We start from the raw sequence: 17,198 nt of genomic DNA, 5'->3' as shown, positions 1-17,198 counted from the left end.
GGCTGGGAACCCCCATTACACAAATTCAGCCAATGGACTGATTACACTGGGCAACAAAGAGAGTGACGTCAGATAAATAACCACGCCCCTACAAAACTATCCGCAAACGTGTGGAGCGTAATTGAAACGGTACTCATGGACAGGAGTGTTTTTAAACTCTTTAGTTGCCCTGCATTGAGGTTTTTGCGGTGTTTTGATATCGTCTATGTTGATATATACGTAATTGTCTGTAGCATGCATACTGCATGCATAATAACATGCATACTGTATACTGTTTAAACGTGCATATCAAATCCATAATTCTGTGATTACAACGCATTCTTTTGGTAAAAATCTCATTACAAACCAGTTCTAACTGTGAACAACTTCTTCTCCTTATTCTCAGCTGTTCCATTTAGGGGGTCCACCTCTAATTCTCCTTATCACTAGTATCCTCTTCTGTCACACCTACCCTCTGCATGTCCTCCGTTACATCCATGAATCTTTGCATATTCAACAGTACTCTGTCCAACATATACACTATCCATCTTCTTCATATATCCGAATCATCTCAGCCTTGCCCATTTATCCTCGTCTCCAAACTGCTCAACCCGAGTTGTCCCTCTGATGTACTCAGTTTCTATCTGGTCGCTCTCAAGAAAATCTCAGCATCTTTAGCTCTCCCACCTGTACGTTGGTTACCTGTCGTTTTCTTAGTCCCACCATCTCCAAACCATATATCATAGAAGGTCTCACTACCATGCTGTAAACCTTTCCTTTCACTTGCCACCACCCTCTGTTCTCTGTTCTAGGTATTTAAACTCATCCACCTGCTCCCTATTCTCACTATTGATTACAGTGTTGTCTGCAGGCATCATAGTCCATGAAAACCCACCTGACAACTATAGAAGAAACTCATCTCTATCAGTCGAAAGATGACATAATATTTTTCCAGTACACCAGGGCAGGACCGTTTCTCAGTCAAAGTTGTTAGTTTATTTTGATTTGTGTGCACTGACTGTTCTGCTCTAAGATGTTTACTGTATGTTTCTCTGTCTTCGGATTAATTACCTGTGGAGACAGAGCAAAAGAAAGCTTTGTGAAACTTAACTGAGACTTGACACCAAAAGTGAGGTTATTTAAACCGATGAAACAACAGTGAAGCATGATTTCTGACATTTAACTCTATCTTTGATTTTGGGTTTCCCAAAAGTGGATATTAAGCACCACCATGTGGTCAAACAGGCTTAATGCCTGTTACTGTGGGACATTTTTTTCTTTGCTGGTAAAAAAAAAAAAAAGAAAGAATAAAAACCTGCACAAAATGTAGGGAAAGGTTAAAAATAATCAATCTTGGTTGCTTGGTGGTTGATATATGTGTTTTGTCACTGACGTAAATAGAAACAAAAGCTTGATTTAATACTTTTACAATGTTTCTTAAAACAGTTTGGTTTACTAAATTTAGGTGAATAGGCAAAGTTTTGCTGATTTGATGTTTTAAAAAATATATAAAGTTAAAGTCGAAATAATTATTTTGTAAGATGGGTGACTTGTACATTTTTAATATCTACAATCTGGAAATCAGACAAGCTTGTTTTTTTTAATATCATATATCTTTGTTTTTAATTTAGGATGTATAGTGCAGAGAAAGTCAGAGCCTGATCATCGGTGCATTATACATGTAACACCTCCATTATCATGGCTTACTAGAGTGCTGGAAAGACACAAAATAAAAAATCTGAAGTTGCATTTTTTTAACCTCCAAAAGTATTGAGAAAATTTTTTTCCATAATGTTTGGACACATGAAAACACATAATACAAATTAAATTATATAATAACTAGAAAGTGCATTTTCTGAAGAAACTGCAGTGTGAATGCTTGAATCTGAATGTATGCACTGAAATGAATTAATTGCTGAATTTTGAGTTAAAAATATTGAATGAGATAAAAAAAAAAACCCCGAATTTAACCTGAAAACAAAAGTGCTGAACCGCTAAAAGCTGAAGGTTACACAGAAGAAGTTGGAAAAAAGCTGAAAATGTTTTAATTGTAAATTAGAAAAACCTAAGAAATGAGAAAAGAACATTTAGAGTCAGAAAACATCTGAATGAATATTAAAAGGTCATATTCTTTGAATCACTGAATGACTAAAATGTGATCCCTCCACTTTGATCCACACAGTTTAAAAAATTTAAAAGTGTGAGCTTTAAAAGACACGGTGTTGGAAAGAGAACAACGATGGCGACGTTTTGAGGGTAAAATGATGGCTTTAACACTGTGGACACAGCAGCAGTTGAAAGAGAAGTGTTTAAGATGAATCTTGGCAGAGTGGCAGGCAGAGCTCGTTAAGCAGGCAGGTGTGAGCCTGGTTGCTATAGTGACCGCACCCAATGGCTCCATACACACGGACACAGACATGCACCTCACTTTTGCTGCTTAAAATGAACAGAAAAGTCAGGCCGAAACAAATCGTTCCCATATGAAAAGTACAAGTCGTATTGACGAAATTCTTTCACCGTGAGCGACAGCAATGTCTAGTCTACCTAATTCTCAGTTTTCATGCCTGTGGAGTTTATTATATGGACGTGGTGACAGTGGAAAGACACCATGCTCTTCTGATTTTCAAAAGAACCTTCTGAGCCATTTTAACATTAGAGTCTATGGAAGAGTTGGAGGGAGGAGGCTGTGCATTGGTGACATTTATGAAAGAACCATAACACCTAGGACAATAGTAAACACATTGGATGAAAGAGGACAGCGATGGCTACGTTTTGAGGGTAAAATGGTGGCTGTAGAGCAAACGCTGTGGACACAGCAGCAGTTTTAAAAAAGATTTTAAGATTAATTTTTTTGCTCCTCTCACTCTAGCAGTTGAGCTCTCTCACTCTAGCCCCAACATTCCGTCCCATACACACCCATTATAAACTCTGAAACGGCTGAAAAAACATCATGAAACTTAAACTGGAACTGAAGAAAAAGTATAATAGATATTGAAAAGATAAATACAAGTTGAATAGTTGAATGTCTTGTCTTCGTTTTAAAGTTTGAATGGTGGCTCTATGTCAATGTATGTGGAAGTAGTAAGAGTTTAAAAATGAGTAAGTTGAATGAGGATTTGAAGGGTCTCCCCATTGAAATACATTATAAATTTTTGTTGAATAAAGTTGAATAAAATTAAAAATATAAATGTTAAAAATATGAAAAATAGAAGCAGTGTTGTCCAAAAGAATAGGAATCTAACGGTGTTTGAATGGTTTTTCTAAGTTGAACGGTTTTGAAGGAGTAGGATTACAAAAAGCGTACGGAATAGATAAAATATAACTAGAAAGTGCATTTTCTGAAGAAACTGCAGTGTGAATGCTTGAATCTGAATGTATGGACTGAAATGAATTAATTGCTGAATTTTGAGTTAAAAATTTTGAATGAGATAAAAAAAAAAAAAAAAACAACCTGAATTTAACCTGAAAACAACAGTGCTGAACTGCTAAAAGCTGAAGGTTACACAGAAGAAGAAGTTGGAAAAAAGCTGAAAATGTTTTAATTGTAAATTAGAAAAACCTAAGAAATGAGAAAAGAACATTTAGAGTCAGAAAACATCTGAAAGAATATTAAAAGGTCATATTCTTTGAATCACTGAATGACTAAAATGTGATCCCTCCACTTGGACCCACACAGTTTAAAAAGTTTACATCTCTGAGCTTTGAAAGACAAGATGTTGGAAAAAGAACAACGATGGCGACGTTTTGAGGGTAAAATGATGGCTTTAACACTGTGGACACAGCAGCAGTTGAAAGAGAAGTGTTTAAGATGAATCTTGGCAGAGTGAGAGAGAGAGCTCGTTAAGCAGGCAGGTGTGAGCCTGGTTGCTATAGTGACTGCACCCAAGGGCTCCATACACACGTACACAGACATGCACCTCACTTTTGCTGCTTAAAATGAACAGAAAAGTCAGGCCGAAACAAATCGCTCCCAAATGAAAAGTAAAAGTCGTATTGACGAAATTCTTTCACCGTGAGCGACAGCAATGTCTAGTCTACCTAATTCTCAGTTTTCATGCCTGTGGAGTTTATTATATGGACGTGGTGACAGTGTAAAGACACCATGCTCTTCTGATTTTCAAACGAACCTTCTGAGCCATTTTAACATTAGAGTCTATGGAAGAGTTGGAAGGAGGAGGCTGTGCATTGGTGACATTTATGAGAGAACCGTAACACCTAGGACAATAGTAAACACATTGGATGAAAGAGGACAGCCATGGCTACGTTTTGAGGGTAAAATCATACCTGTAGAGCAAACGCTGCGGACACAGCAGCAGTTTTAAAAAAGATTTTAAGATTAATTTTTTTGCTCCTCTCACTCTAGCAGTTGAGCTGCCTCACTCTAGCCCCAACATTCCGTCCCATACACACCCATTATAAACTCTGAAACGGCTGAAAAAACATCATGAAACTTAAACTGGAACTGAAGAAAAAGTATAATAGATATTGAAAAGATAAATACAAGTTGAATAGTTGAATGTCTTGTCTTCGTTTTAAAGTTTGAATGGTGGCTCTATGTCAATGTATGTGGAAGTAGTAAGAGTTTAAAAATGAGTAAGTTGAATGAGAATTTGAAGGGTCTCCCCATTGAAATACATGGGAAATTTTTGTTGAATAAAGTTGAATAAAATTAAAAATATAAATGTTAAAAATGAGAAAAATAGAAGCAGTCATGTCCAAAATAATAGGAATCTAACGATGTTTGAATGGTTTTTCTAAGTTGAACGGTTTTGAAGGAGTAGGCTTTCAAAAAACGTACGGAATAGATAAAATATAATAATAATAAAGATTAGAAGAACAATACTGTGAATGCTTTTCAAGCATTCACACTAATAATAATAATAAAGATTAGAAGAACAATACTGTGAATGCTTTTCAAGCATTCACACTAACTAACAAAATGGAGAGCAGACCGTAGGTTAACATCATTACCTAACTAAACAAAATTACTGAAACCATGTTTGTTTGTGGAGTTTGTTTTTAAATATGTGCTTGAGATTTTAGAGTTGTTGTTACACCCATGTATAACTACAGAAGCCCAGTGTGAAAGCACGTTATTACCAAAGGGTCAGCTTGACCAATTTACGGCCATGATCATGCATTTTATTTAGAAGCTAAAATGCAGCAGATCAAATATAGTTCCCGCTGATTTTGACGGGGTTTTTTGTTTGGTTTGGTTTGTTTTTTGCATGTGGAGCACTGAAATTTCTGACCTCCTGTCAGTACGCTCCTCTTAGCCCAGTGCCTTGTTGCCATAGCAACCACAGACCCAAACACGCAGCGCTTGTGTAACTTTATAAATAAAACCTGTGTTACATTTTCAGTAAGTGCAAAGCTTACTGGTTGTTAAAAGAAAGCTAAAAAAAAAAGTTTTCAAATAAAATTACAACTTTTTTTCAAATTCTGAATTCTGGGTTTTACTAATTAAATACAACCCTACACCTTTTACACGCTGTAAATCCAAACAGTGAAATCTTGTTAAGTTTTATTAAGACATTGGGGTTAAAAAAAATTATATCAATTTCATTAAAAAAAAAAAGTTCCCCCTGTGGTATTTTCCATCCTTTACTGCGACGCCATGACTTCTACTGTAACCCGAGTCCAACCCAAGGAGTTTTTTGGGGAAGAGTAACAAGAACAAGATGGCTGTCCCGGGATGAGAAAACTTCTTTTTTTCACGTAAACACGGCATTTTAATGCAGCGGACAGTTCAGTCCAAATACCTGTTTATCTAACAACTTTAACCACTTTAAAGGCATCACTTTGAAACGGACGTCGTTTTTCACGGGACTTTTCGGGAAGTTTCTAACGGTTTGTTGAGGGTGGAAACTACTGCATTAGCTATGAGGAGCAGGACATCGTTACTGAGATCTCTTTACCGTGAATTTTACGCACACGGCAAGGTTTTGTGATCTCATTCAATTGGCCATTTGACTAATTTTCTGCTTTATTTGTTTGGTTGTTTTTTTAAGGCGTTTAACAGTTTAGTTTGTCACCTCTGAAAGCTTCAGTCACTGCTGTTTATGGGTAACATTTAGCTTTTTCGCATGCCCGCACCATATTATAATAATAAAATACATAAATAAATAATAATAATAGCTGGACCATGAGTTCATCTCGAGTCAGACCCCAGCAGCTGCCTCAGAGCCAGGCTGCTAGGTCGGCAAACAAACTCGACTCAAGTGAAGGGATAGAGATGGAGAACATCCAGCATCAAGACCTGGGTCTCGGTGGAGTCGTAGGCACCCCGTCCCCACCTTCGCGACAGGCGTGGAGCCGGGATAACCCGGGTTTTGAACCAGAGGACGAGATCATGGAAGCAGACTGGCCTCAAGCGAGTCCCGGGAGAAGGTCGGCGTCCACGACCTCCGGCAGCAGCTGCAGCAGCAGCGGTCTGGGTAGCTACAACCGTGGGGGCAGCAGCACCAACATCCCCCGAGGAGGACTCTATCCAACCCCGACTTTGGAGCAGCAAGACAGGCATGGGCACCCCAGCTGTCTGAAGCAGATACTCCAGAAAATCAGAAGTAGGTGACGATTTTTTATTCTTATTGTAAAGAATAACGCCAAAAAAACTTGTACGGTTCACTGACAGTCATGCTATTTTTTTTTTACTAAGTGTTATTTGTGTTTTTACTTTGTAACTGTTAATAAAGACGATGCACGCATAATAAAAAACAATACTTTATTTTCGTCCATTAAAGTAAGGAATCACATATATGTTTGAATTCTGTATGACCACCGCTTTCTTCTCTATTGTTATCAGTAAATCTGAGTTCAATAATTGCACTAATATTGTCCTGATGTGTCATAGCCTTTATTTATCTCATGTATATAAGGTTTTATGCAAAGATGGAAGCCTCGAGTGTTGTCACTCTTCTAAACTTTCCTGAGATAGTTGCACATTTTGTCTCTGTGTAAATGTTGCACGTTAATAGTTAACTGTTTCCTTTGTAGTTCTGTGGGGCACAGAGCTGATGGAGGAGAGTGACAGCAGTCGAGAAAGATACCTCAGGAATGTACTGAGGGAGATGCTCACATATATCGCATTCCTGATCACCATCTGTATCTGTAAGTAAACATGCGAGTCTTGTTGTGTCCTTTAGGAGTAGTTCCTCAGAAGTGACTTATTACTTTGATCATTATTAAGAAATACTTAGGAGATCCCCCTGATAGATAGCATAAATTAAGCTCCAGATAACAGTTGTGGACTGAACTGAGAGTGACTCATGGACAGCTGTTTAAAATGTGGCATCTGTCCTGTTGCTGAAAATTTACTTTCCATACTCACAGCTTAATGAGTCTGGCAGAAAATCTAAATTTCAGCATTTGTCAACGGGCATAAATTCAAAAAACAGCACAAATTTCAAATGGCAAAAAGAAGTGGCATGTTTGGGAAGAAAGTTAAAATAAAATAAAAAGAACTCATAGTAAAGTTTTCCCTTCTCTCTTCTTGCTGCAATAAAAAATGCCAAAGTGTGGTTTAGGGTGGATCAGGAAATGATTTCCTGGCAGACACCATTAAGGCTTATTTTGCCAGCCTGAGCCCGACTGTTAAAGGCATTTTCCAGAACTACTGAAAAACTGCAGAGAATAATAATGCATTACAAAATTAAAAGTAGATTCAGCCTAATTTTGAATTTAAATGTTCATAGGGTCCTTACACAGTCAGAGTGCATGTAAACTGTGTCATTGATGCTGGTGCTAATAGAAATTTCCTTCTCTTTCCTGTCATATCCTGATTTGTTCTGCAGTGACCTATGGGATGGTGAGTGTAAATATGTACCATTACACCAAAGTCATGTCTCAGCTTTTCCTGGACACGCGGCTGTCTGCCGGGGACCCCTCTACTTTTAGGAGCCTGTCAACCATGGAGGATTTCTGGAAGGTAAAGTGTAACATTCATCCTGTCGTTGATGTCTTTTACTTTTCTGCAGTTTTGTTATCATTTCACAACATCTCAAGAAAGGAAGGTCATGTTTAAAGGAGTACTTTAAAGTCAACTTTTTCAACTAATGCTTATTTGCTCCCTACTGATGAGATGCATTTGAAGTTTCTGATTTTGGTGATTTGGTGATAGTGATGATTTTAATATTCATGTCTGCTGTGATGCTAAATCCCTGGTCAAGGACTTTCTAAATGTTAATGACTCTTTTAACCTGACACAATGGGTCACTGTCCCCACTCATGAAAAAGGACACATACTGGACTTGGTCCTATCCCAGGGGTTGTATTTGTGCGTTACAGAAATATATTATTTGTTTAACAGCTTCAGTCATCGTTGTTGTTTTTATTCGTTGTTGTTGTTGTTGTTGTTTTTATTGCATCATTGTCGTGCATTTTCCTTGTTTAGTTGCTCTTTAGTTTGTATAGTACTTTGTATATGTAGTATGAGCTGTTGGAAATGTGCTATATAAATAAGTTTGACCTTGATCTTTAGTTTGTGTTAAGCTAAGAAACTTTAACTTTCGGTTCATATTTATCAAATACATGTGAGTGTGGTGTTGATCTCATCTGTGAACTATTTCTTTATTTTAAAAGTGCATGGCAGTTTTAGTCTTGTGAAGTTGGTGTCCATCAGTTCAATCAGTGCAAACTTAGTAATAAACCACACTTTTGATTACAAGAATTAAAGATCTTTCTTCATGCCTTTGTCTGCCCTATACTCTCAGTTCACAGAGGGACCTTTCCTCAATGGCATGTACTGGGAGGTGTGGTACAATAATAAGAGCCTGCCAGAGAATCAGAGTCTTATCTACTACGAGAACCTCCTTCTTGGGGTGCCGCGCCTCCGACAGGTCAAGGTCCACAATGAGACCTGCTCTGTCCATGAAGATCTGAGGGATGAGGTCCAGGACTGCTACAACCTATACACCCTGACCAATGAGGATACTGCCCCCTTTGGTCCCAAGAATGGAACCGCGTAAGTTCATGAGTTTAAATTGGTTACATAAATATGTATCATATGGGATGCAGATATATTACTATCTACATCCTGTATGTTTCTCTCTTGGCCTCTGTCAGGTGGTTGTACACCCCAGAAAGCGAGATGAATAGCAGCAGTTACTCAGGTCAGGTGTCTAAATATGGAGGTGGAGGATATTACCAAGACTTGTCTCGTACCAAAGAGGAGTCAGCCATCCAGCTGCAGGTTCTGAAAGATCACTTGTGGCTGGACAGAGGCACTAGGGCAGTCTTCCTCGACTTCTCTGTCTACAACAGCAACATAAATCTTTTCTGCATCGCCAGGTAAGAATCAATAGCCTTGTCATAAATTATAATGTTGGGTTGTAACAGATTTATTGAGCTGAAACTATAATAACAAAACTACAGATAACATACTTTGAAATCATTATTATAGTTAAACGTAGGTACAAATATCTTCAAGAAAATGCCTAATTTTAATGTTTCCTGAGTTTGCTACTGAAAATTCACAATTTGAAAATAAAACAAAGTAAATCTAAAAATAAATTTGCAGTTTTAATTGCAGCACAGAATAAATTTACTATAGACCCCTCTTTTCAATATATCATTTTTTAGATTTTCCTCTTGTATGACTGGACTATTAGTTTTAAGGTCTTTATAAGCAGAAATGGTGAAAAATGCCCTTAGGTCAAATTGCCTATTTTTGGATTCGATTCTTGAATTTAAACTGAATTTAACAAAAAGTAAAAAGCTTTTAGTATTCTGTTAACTAAAATGTGTGTGGTAGCATATGGTTATCACCCGGTGCCTATCCACATTACTTTGCTGAACCTCAATGGTGGTGACTAGTATGGATGTATACACATGGCTAAATCCAAGAAGGAAGTTGCTGAGGAAAATACTCACCAACTTAAATCTACTTTGCCTTCCATTGTTAATGAGGATTAGAAAACCTAATCATGCTCCTTCCTGACTTATCATCAGCCAGATTCTTGATTTACACACTTTAGTTTGATTTGTTTCCACAACATAACAATGCCAGCTACCGTTGCAATAGCTGACTAAATGTGGTGCATTTGTCAGGTTGCTGGCAGAGTTCCCTGCTACTGGTGGCGTAGTGACCTCTTGGCAGTTCCAGACGGTGCGACTGATACGATACGTATCCAGCTGGGACTATTTTGTTGGGATGTGTGAAGTGGCTTTCTGCCTATTCATTCTCTATTATGTGGTGGAGGAAGTGTTGGAGATCCGCATCCACCGCCTACATTACTTCAAGAGCCTGTGGAACTGTCTCGATGTTCTTATTGTCACGGTGGGCATCAAGGTTAATTTTAGGATGATTACAAATTTGATTTGATTTGATATTCACAGACTTTCACTTGTTTGTTTCTTTCAGTTGAGCATTGTTGCTATTATTATGAACATAACGAGAACAGCCATGGTTGGAAACCTGCTGAGAGGCCTGTTGGAGAACCACACTGCTCACCCCAGCTTTGAGCCTTTAGCCAACCTGCAGGTTCAGTTTAACAACATGGCTGCGGTTATTGTCTTCTTTTCCTGGGTCAAGGTAAAAAAAAATCTTCTTCCTTTACTTCATTATTCATCCAAGAGACCTTCAAGGAACACTTAGTGGAATTCACCAATGCAGCAGAGTCGACTAATGCGAACACTGTCTCACTTCCTCTCAGCTTTTTAAGTTCATCAACTTCAATAAGACCATGAGTCAGCTGTCCAGCACCATGTCTCGCTGTGCCAAGGACCTCATGGGTTTTGCCATCATGTTCTTCATCATTTTCTTGGCTTACGCTCAGCTGGCCTACTTGGTGTTTGGAACTCAAGTCAACGATTTCAGCACTTTCCAAGCCAGCATGTAAGAGCCTTGAAAATTTAGCTAATGAATGTAGGAACACCTCAAACCAGTGTTATTTCCTATTGTTGTTTAAAATGTTTTATTTGTTTGTTTGCATAGATTTACCCAGTTTCGTATCATTTTGGGAGACTTTAACTTCTCAGAAATTGAAAAAGCTCATCCAGTTGTTGGACCTATATACTTTACAACCTTTGTCTTCTTCATTTTCTTTATTCTCATGGTAAGTAGAGAATCCACGTGATTTGTTAAATAAGTAACCTTTGTTCTGGGTTTTAAAATTAATGCTCAGTTATCCTACAATATTTTCTCTCTTTATTTTTTACATAGAACATGTTCTTGGCTATTATCAATGACACATACTCTGAGGTGAAGGCTGACATGTCCCAACAGAGGTCTGAGATGGAAATGACAGACCTTATTAAGAAGGTATTGAACAACATTTCTATTTCATTGTTATTTGTTATTAAGGCAGATTTCTTTTAAATTGGTTTTGGCTTTGATAATAATAATAATAATAAGTATAAGCATGTACACCTGAAAGTGTGATTTCTTGGGTGTGACTGAATCTTAACAGGGGAAGTATTATGACACACTTTGTCGTCTGTTGTATATTTACTGTGATGTTGTTTGATGCTCATATTAAAGATCAGTTAGGCCATGTCCTCTCACCTGAGCAGGCACCTTGGAACGAATCTGGGCTGTTATGTCGAAGCTTGTATCTAAATAAATAGGGAGAACCATGACTTTCATTTCATCAGTTAGTGGGAAGTAAAAACTCCAGACATCAGAGCTGTGAATTTGGATGTGGCTGAGATGGGGGCGGGGCTTTAAAGCACAACTTCTGTCTTCAAAGAAATGCAAAGAGCAGCCAGTCAAAAGAAATTAAGTTTCATAATGATGATGTTATGCGGAAAATGGTTAGACATCAGGTCTTGCTGTGGTGCATTCAAGTGTAAAAACTCTGCTTTGTAGTTTTAACAAAAAGACTGATGCTTTTCTCTTGAATCTATCTGAACCATGTGTGGAGTGTTGGGTGGGCAGTATTTTCTGCTTTTTGTGAGGTTTTTCAGGCTTTCCTTGCTGAGAAAAAGTGGTAGGACTGCAGTTATGTGTTTCTATTGCTGTCCAGAGGTGGCAGAAGTACAGACATTCTGTACTTAAGTATAACTAAAGGGTATTAAAAAATATTCCAGTAAAAGTTGAAGCATTGAGTCAACTTCTTTATTCAAGTAAAAGTAAAAAAGTACAGGCTCTAAAATGTACTCAAAGTAGCTCTTTGAAGGACCTTTCTACCAGTTATTTTTGTGCTAAGCTAACTGAACCTTGTATTATACTAATGGTAAATGGTAAATGGCCTGTATTTGTATAGCGCTTTTACTAGTCCCCTCTAGGGACCCCAAAGCGCTTTACACACCCAGTCATCCACCCATTCACACACTGGTGGAGGCAAGCTACAGTTGTAGCCGAGGCTGCCATATTGCGCCATCAGCCCTTCTGGCCAACACCAATAGGTGAAGTGTCTTGCCCAAGGACACAACGACAGACTGTCCGAGCCGGGGCTCGAACCGGCAACCTTCTGATTACAAGGCGAACTCCCAACTCTTGAGCCACGATCGCCCTATGTATAATGTAATTATAAAATAATATTAGTACATAGAAATACAAACTTTATTTCATTCTACATTGTATTTCTAATAAAGGTACTCAGAGTATAAAAAAATAGCACTATTTTCTGTTTCCTCCATTGTAGAGACTTTGCCTCTAAACTAGAAAATTAGTAGGGAAGAGGCTAAAATGGGATTCAGCAGGTGGGAGAACCTTTAAATCCACCACAGTACAGCAAAGTAACCTGTTTATCCCGCACTAAACTGCAGAGTCTTTTCATTCAATCTTTAAACAACACATTTAGTCTCCCTCTGTTTTTTGCAGCATGTATAACAATGTGAAAACACATGTCACATGGACAGACACGATATTTGATTTTAAAACAAGAGGACTTACATGTAAGCTTTAAAGTTCCAGTTTATGATATCCCACTGAGCAGTCCTTACATTTAAATCCAACCTCGTCTTCCTCTCCTGTCTTTCTTATCTTTCTCCATCTTTGAGTGAAGTTAGCGCTTTCTTTTCTCTCCCTGCTGGACGTTTAATCAGAATCAGAATAACTTTATTATCATTGTCACAGGTACAACAAAATTAAAAGTGGTCCCCGATCAGTGCATCTAGCAACACACTGTGTTTGTTTCAAAATGTAGGGAGTGAAAGTAAAAAGTTGTCAGAAAAAAGACCTACTCAAGTAAAGTACAGGTACCTGAAAATTCTACTTAAGTACAGTAACGAAGTATTTGTACTTTGTTTCTTCCCCCCTATGTCGCTGTCAGTATATTATGGAAGAGACTCATTTATATTACTGTAAATGTAATTTGAAATATTTCTCTGGTTTCCTTCCCCCAGAGTTGTAACAAAGCTTTGATGAAGCTGAGACTAAAGAAGACAGCGGTAGATGACATCTCAGACGGTTTGCGTCAAGCTGGGGGGAAACTGAACTTTGATGAACTCCGTCAGGATCTAAAAGGGTGAGGAAACTCTAATTCTGCTAAAATCCCTCAGAGTTGTTGTGCTCAGTTTGTTGAATATAACACTCATGCAGCCTGTCTTCAGTGTGTACTGTCTCTTAATTTCATCAGAAAGGGTCACACAGATGCAGAGATTCAGGCCATCTTTGCCAAATACGATCAGGATGGTGATCAGGAGCTGACAGAGCATGAACACCAGCAAATGAGAGATGACCTGGAGAAAGAGAGAGTGAGTGAAGTCCCAAGCTTTTATTTTTACCATTTGGTAAAACAAGAAAAGAGTGTTATTTCAGTAACTGATCAGACAATCTGCACATAAGTGCAACAATGCAGCCACAACAGCAGATGTTCAGTGTGTCTCTGCTCATACGCTAGGAGGACTTGGATCTGGAGCGCAGTTCGCTGACTCGACCCAGCAGTGGGCGGAGCTTCCCTCGTACCCAGGATGACTCAGAGGAGGACGACGATGAGGACAGTGGTCACAGCTCTCGACGTCGTGGCAGCAGCTCTGGGGGTGTCTCGTATGAGGAGTTTCAAGTGTATGAAGTTTTTTTTTTTCCTTCCTCAGATTTATCAGTAAATGATATTTAAAGAAATAATAATAATAAATAAACTGCTGGGCAGACTCAGTTAGTAGAGAAAGGACCATGGTGATAACTGGATGTAAGCATGGAATGAAGTCTAATTGATGACAGTTTTTGGTGATTGTGAAACATTGGAACATCCTGAAGTATAGGTTAAACTTGCGCAGCATGAAAACATTTTGCCAGGAACAAATAATTATTTTTTAAATATATTTTTATTATATTAATGAACACATAGTCTTGACAGATTTCCTAAGAGTGTTGGACAGACTAAAGGCGAAGTTTATTGTCAATTCCAGAAACTAAAACAACAACAACAAGAAGCTGCAAGTTCAAGTTTAGATCTAAGGTCCAGATTTATTACAGATTTGTTAACTGTCAGTATTTATTATAGTAAGTTAAATATTTATTCGTAACAGTAGCTGTGTCTGTCAGTGAACTACAACTCTACTGTATTAAATTTATGTGGTTGATGACAATAAATAGATATCAATCAGGCATAACATAATAACCAGATGCCTAATATTGTTCCCCCCTATTGAGACATGGACTCCAATAGACCCCTAAAGGTGTGGTATCTGCAGATTCGTTATGTTCTGTTAGTCACGAGGTGCAGCCTCCATGAATCGGAGTACTTTGTCTAGCACATCCCACAAATGCTTGATTAGACTGAGATCTGGGGAATTAACTTATTCAGTAATTTGAGCTATAGTAGCTCATCTGCTGGATCAGATCACACCACATGCATCGGGCCAGCCTTCACTCCCCACATGCATCATTTTGGCCTTACCATCTATCATCCTGTCACTGGTTCACATTGGGCCACTTTTGATAGTTACTGACCACTGCAGACCAGGAACACATCACAAGAGCTGCAGTTTTTGTCCAGCTTGTCCCTTGTCAGACTCACTCATATCTTTATGCTTGCCTATTTTTTGTGCTTCTAACACGTCAATTCTGAGGACAAAATGTTCACTTCCTCCCTAATATATCCCACCCACTAACAGGGGCCATGATAAAGAAATGCCCGATCGGTGTATATGCAGCACTGGACATTAGCGAAACTGCATCTGTATTACTGCAGATGTGTTAGCATCGTCCCTTTGCATATCTGCCAACACGTGCTGTACACAAAGACTGATAATGTAATAATGATTTAATTTTGTCATCAGCTAAACTCATCAGCTAATGTTGGCAGGCAAAAATGGGTATTGTGTGTCACGTCGTAGTATTTCATGCTGTTCTGAGTGATAGCAGCTGCAGCGCTATATGACATTTAACAACAAGAGAGAAAATCATTCTTTGTTGTGCAGGCTGGTGAGACGCGTGGACAGGATGGAGCACTCTATCGGCAGCATAGTGTCGAAGATCGATTCAGTGATTGTCAAGCTGGAAGTCATGGAGAGAGCTAATCTTAAAAGAAGAGACGTGGTGAGCAGGCTGCTGGATGGAGTCATGGAGGTGAGGTGTTAATATGTTATTATGTTAATAATGTTATCACATGACTGAATGCGTCATTTGTAGTGTTGACTTATGGCTGAATTGCACCCTGCAGCTCCCCTCAGTTGAGTTTTAAAACAGTATTCTAGTTTTTGAGGTTTTTAGGTATTTTTTATTGTTTGGTTCATCACTCTCAGTCACTCCCTCGAACAGTGATGAACACTGTGGTGAACACTATCGAACATTTAGGATTTAAGCAAGAGTCTTTTTTTTTTTTTTTAAATACTTGCCTTACATTCAGGAAGAAGCTCAGAATGAGTTATTATAAGTTAACTGGATAAACTCACGAGATGAATACGTGTGGGTTGAGCTGACGTTAACATAGTTTGACATTTAATCTGTTTCCGTTTGTCAGGATGAACATCTGGGGCGGGACACAGACACACACAGAGAGCAGATGGAAAGGCTCGTCAGGGAGGAACTGGAGCGCTGGGAGTCCGATGATATGGTCTCACAGGTCAGCCACCCACAGCCGGCCACTCCTGTTGGCCCGCGGCCTCGCCCTTCCTCGTCCTTGTCCACCGACGGCCTCGACACAGGCGTGAATGGGAGCAGCCATGTGTGAAGACTTGGCATGCTGAACTCTGCAAAGAAACTTTATTGGATCCTAACTTAATATGTGGGTCTTTGTTTTGCAGCAGAATGTGCTAAAGCTCATGGAAGGTGTTTAACTTACTCGACATATTAGAGAGGAAGTCAAATGCACCTCACCTGGTATACACAAATGCACTGAAAGAGAGAGGCTGTCACATGCAAAGGGTCTTTACTCAGTCTCACGTATTATTTTGACAGATGACGAAAGGTAAACAAAACAGACAAGGTGCTGAGGAACAGTGAAGGATTTAATCATTACACCACAGTATTACACACGCATGTACCAGCGAGCAAGTATATTCAGAATTCAGTGTATGATTTTAATATTACATGCTTTCGATCGCTGTATGCACAATTATTAGCATTTACACAAAAGCCCTTTCTATGAATAATAATGTTGCTGATTACTTTTTTCATCATTTTAATATGCAGTAGGTACAAGCGTGGCACTTCCTGTCACATTTACTCATCCTTCCAATGAATTAGCTTATCGTTTTATGATACATATTGTAACTTTAAACAAACTTCGATTTGGAGTGCATCCAGTGTTCATGGGAAACCCATGCATTATTTTTCCTTTTTTTAAAAAAAAAAAATCTGTTGTGCCAAATAAAGTGTTATCAAAATACATCAGGGGGACTTTACTTGGTTTTATCTCACTTTACAAGAAAACATATATATAAAAAGAGAGAGAAATCACATATTATATACAGTATTACAGATGAGTCATTATTTCAAAGCAGAATCAAATAATAGTCATACTGTCTACTGATCTGAACAGAAAATAAACTGCACCCACAAACTTCCCTGAGACTGGTTCTGTTGGAGGTTTCTTCCTGTTAAAAGGGAGTTTTTCTTTTCCACTGTCTCCAAGTGTTTGCTCATAGACGGTAATGTGATTATTGGCTTTTCCTTGTATTATTTGTAGGTCTTTACCATACAAATTAAAGCGCTTTGAGAAAACTGTTGTTGTGATTTGGTGCTATATAAATAAAATTGGAGTGAACTGAAAAGTAGGCCAAAAGTCATTTTGGATTTGTCTAAGAACGAGAAAGTTTAGATGCAGCAGTTTTAGTACATTGACATTTATTTGCAAATGATGTTAAATTAAAAGATATTTTACACATTTTAA

At 38.3% G+C, this 17,198-nt stretch overlaps 1 protein-coding gene across 2 annotated transcripts; it reads left to right on the top strand.

Moving 5' to 3' along the window:
• The first annotated feature begins 5,609 nt into the window (after nt 1–5,609).
• On the top strand, nt 5,610–17,030 carry pkd2 (polycystic kidney disease 2). Of its 2 annotated transcripts, none has more exons than XM_004549367.6 (15): nt 5,610–6,545; nt 6,976–7,089; nt 7,773–7,906; nt 8,691–8,941; nt 9,043–9,267; nt 10,027–10,255; nt 10,340–10,510; nt 10,632–10,813; nt 10,913–11,033; nt 11,141–11,239; nt 13,267–13,388; nt 13,500–13,617; nt 13,767–13,927; nt 15,286–15,433; nt 15,828–17,030. In XM_004549367.6, exons 1-15 carry the CDS (start codon nt 6,125–6,127, stop codon nt 16,035–16,037), a joined length of 2,706 nt encoding a protein of 901 aa, XP_004549424.1. In that variant the 5' UTR covers nt 5,610–6,124; the 3' UTR covers nt 16,038–17,030. The 2 variants fall into 2 exon arrangements, with proteins under 2 accessions (XP_004549424.1, XP_004549423.1); XM_004549366.6 differs by having other exon boundaries at nt 13,764–13,927.
• The last annotated feature ends 168 nt before the right edge of the window (nt 17,031–17,198 follow it).

This window comes from Maylandia zebra, linkage group LG6 (genome assembly GCF_041146795.1).
Source record: "Maylandia zebra isolate NMK-2024a linkage group LG6, Mzebra_GT3a, whole genome shotgun sequence".
Classification (NCBI taxonomy): domain Eukaryota; kingdom Metazoa; phylum Chordata; class Actinopteri; order Cichliformes; family Cichlidae; genus Maylandia; species Maylandia zebra.
The sequence above is the reverse complement of the archived record's forward strand: the minus strand, read 5'-3'. Positions and strand labels throughout refer to the sequence as shown.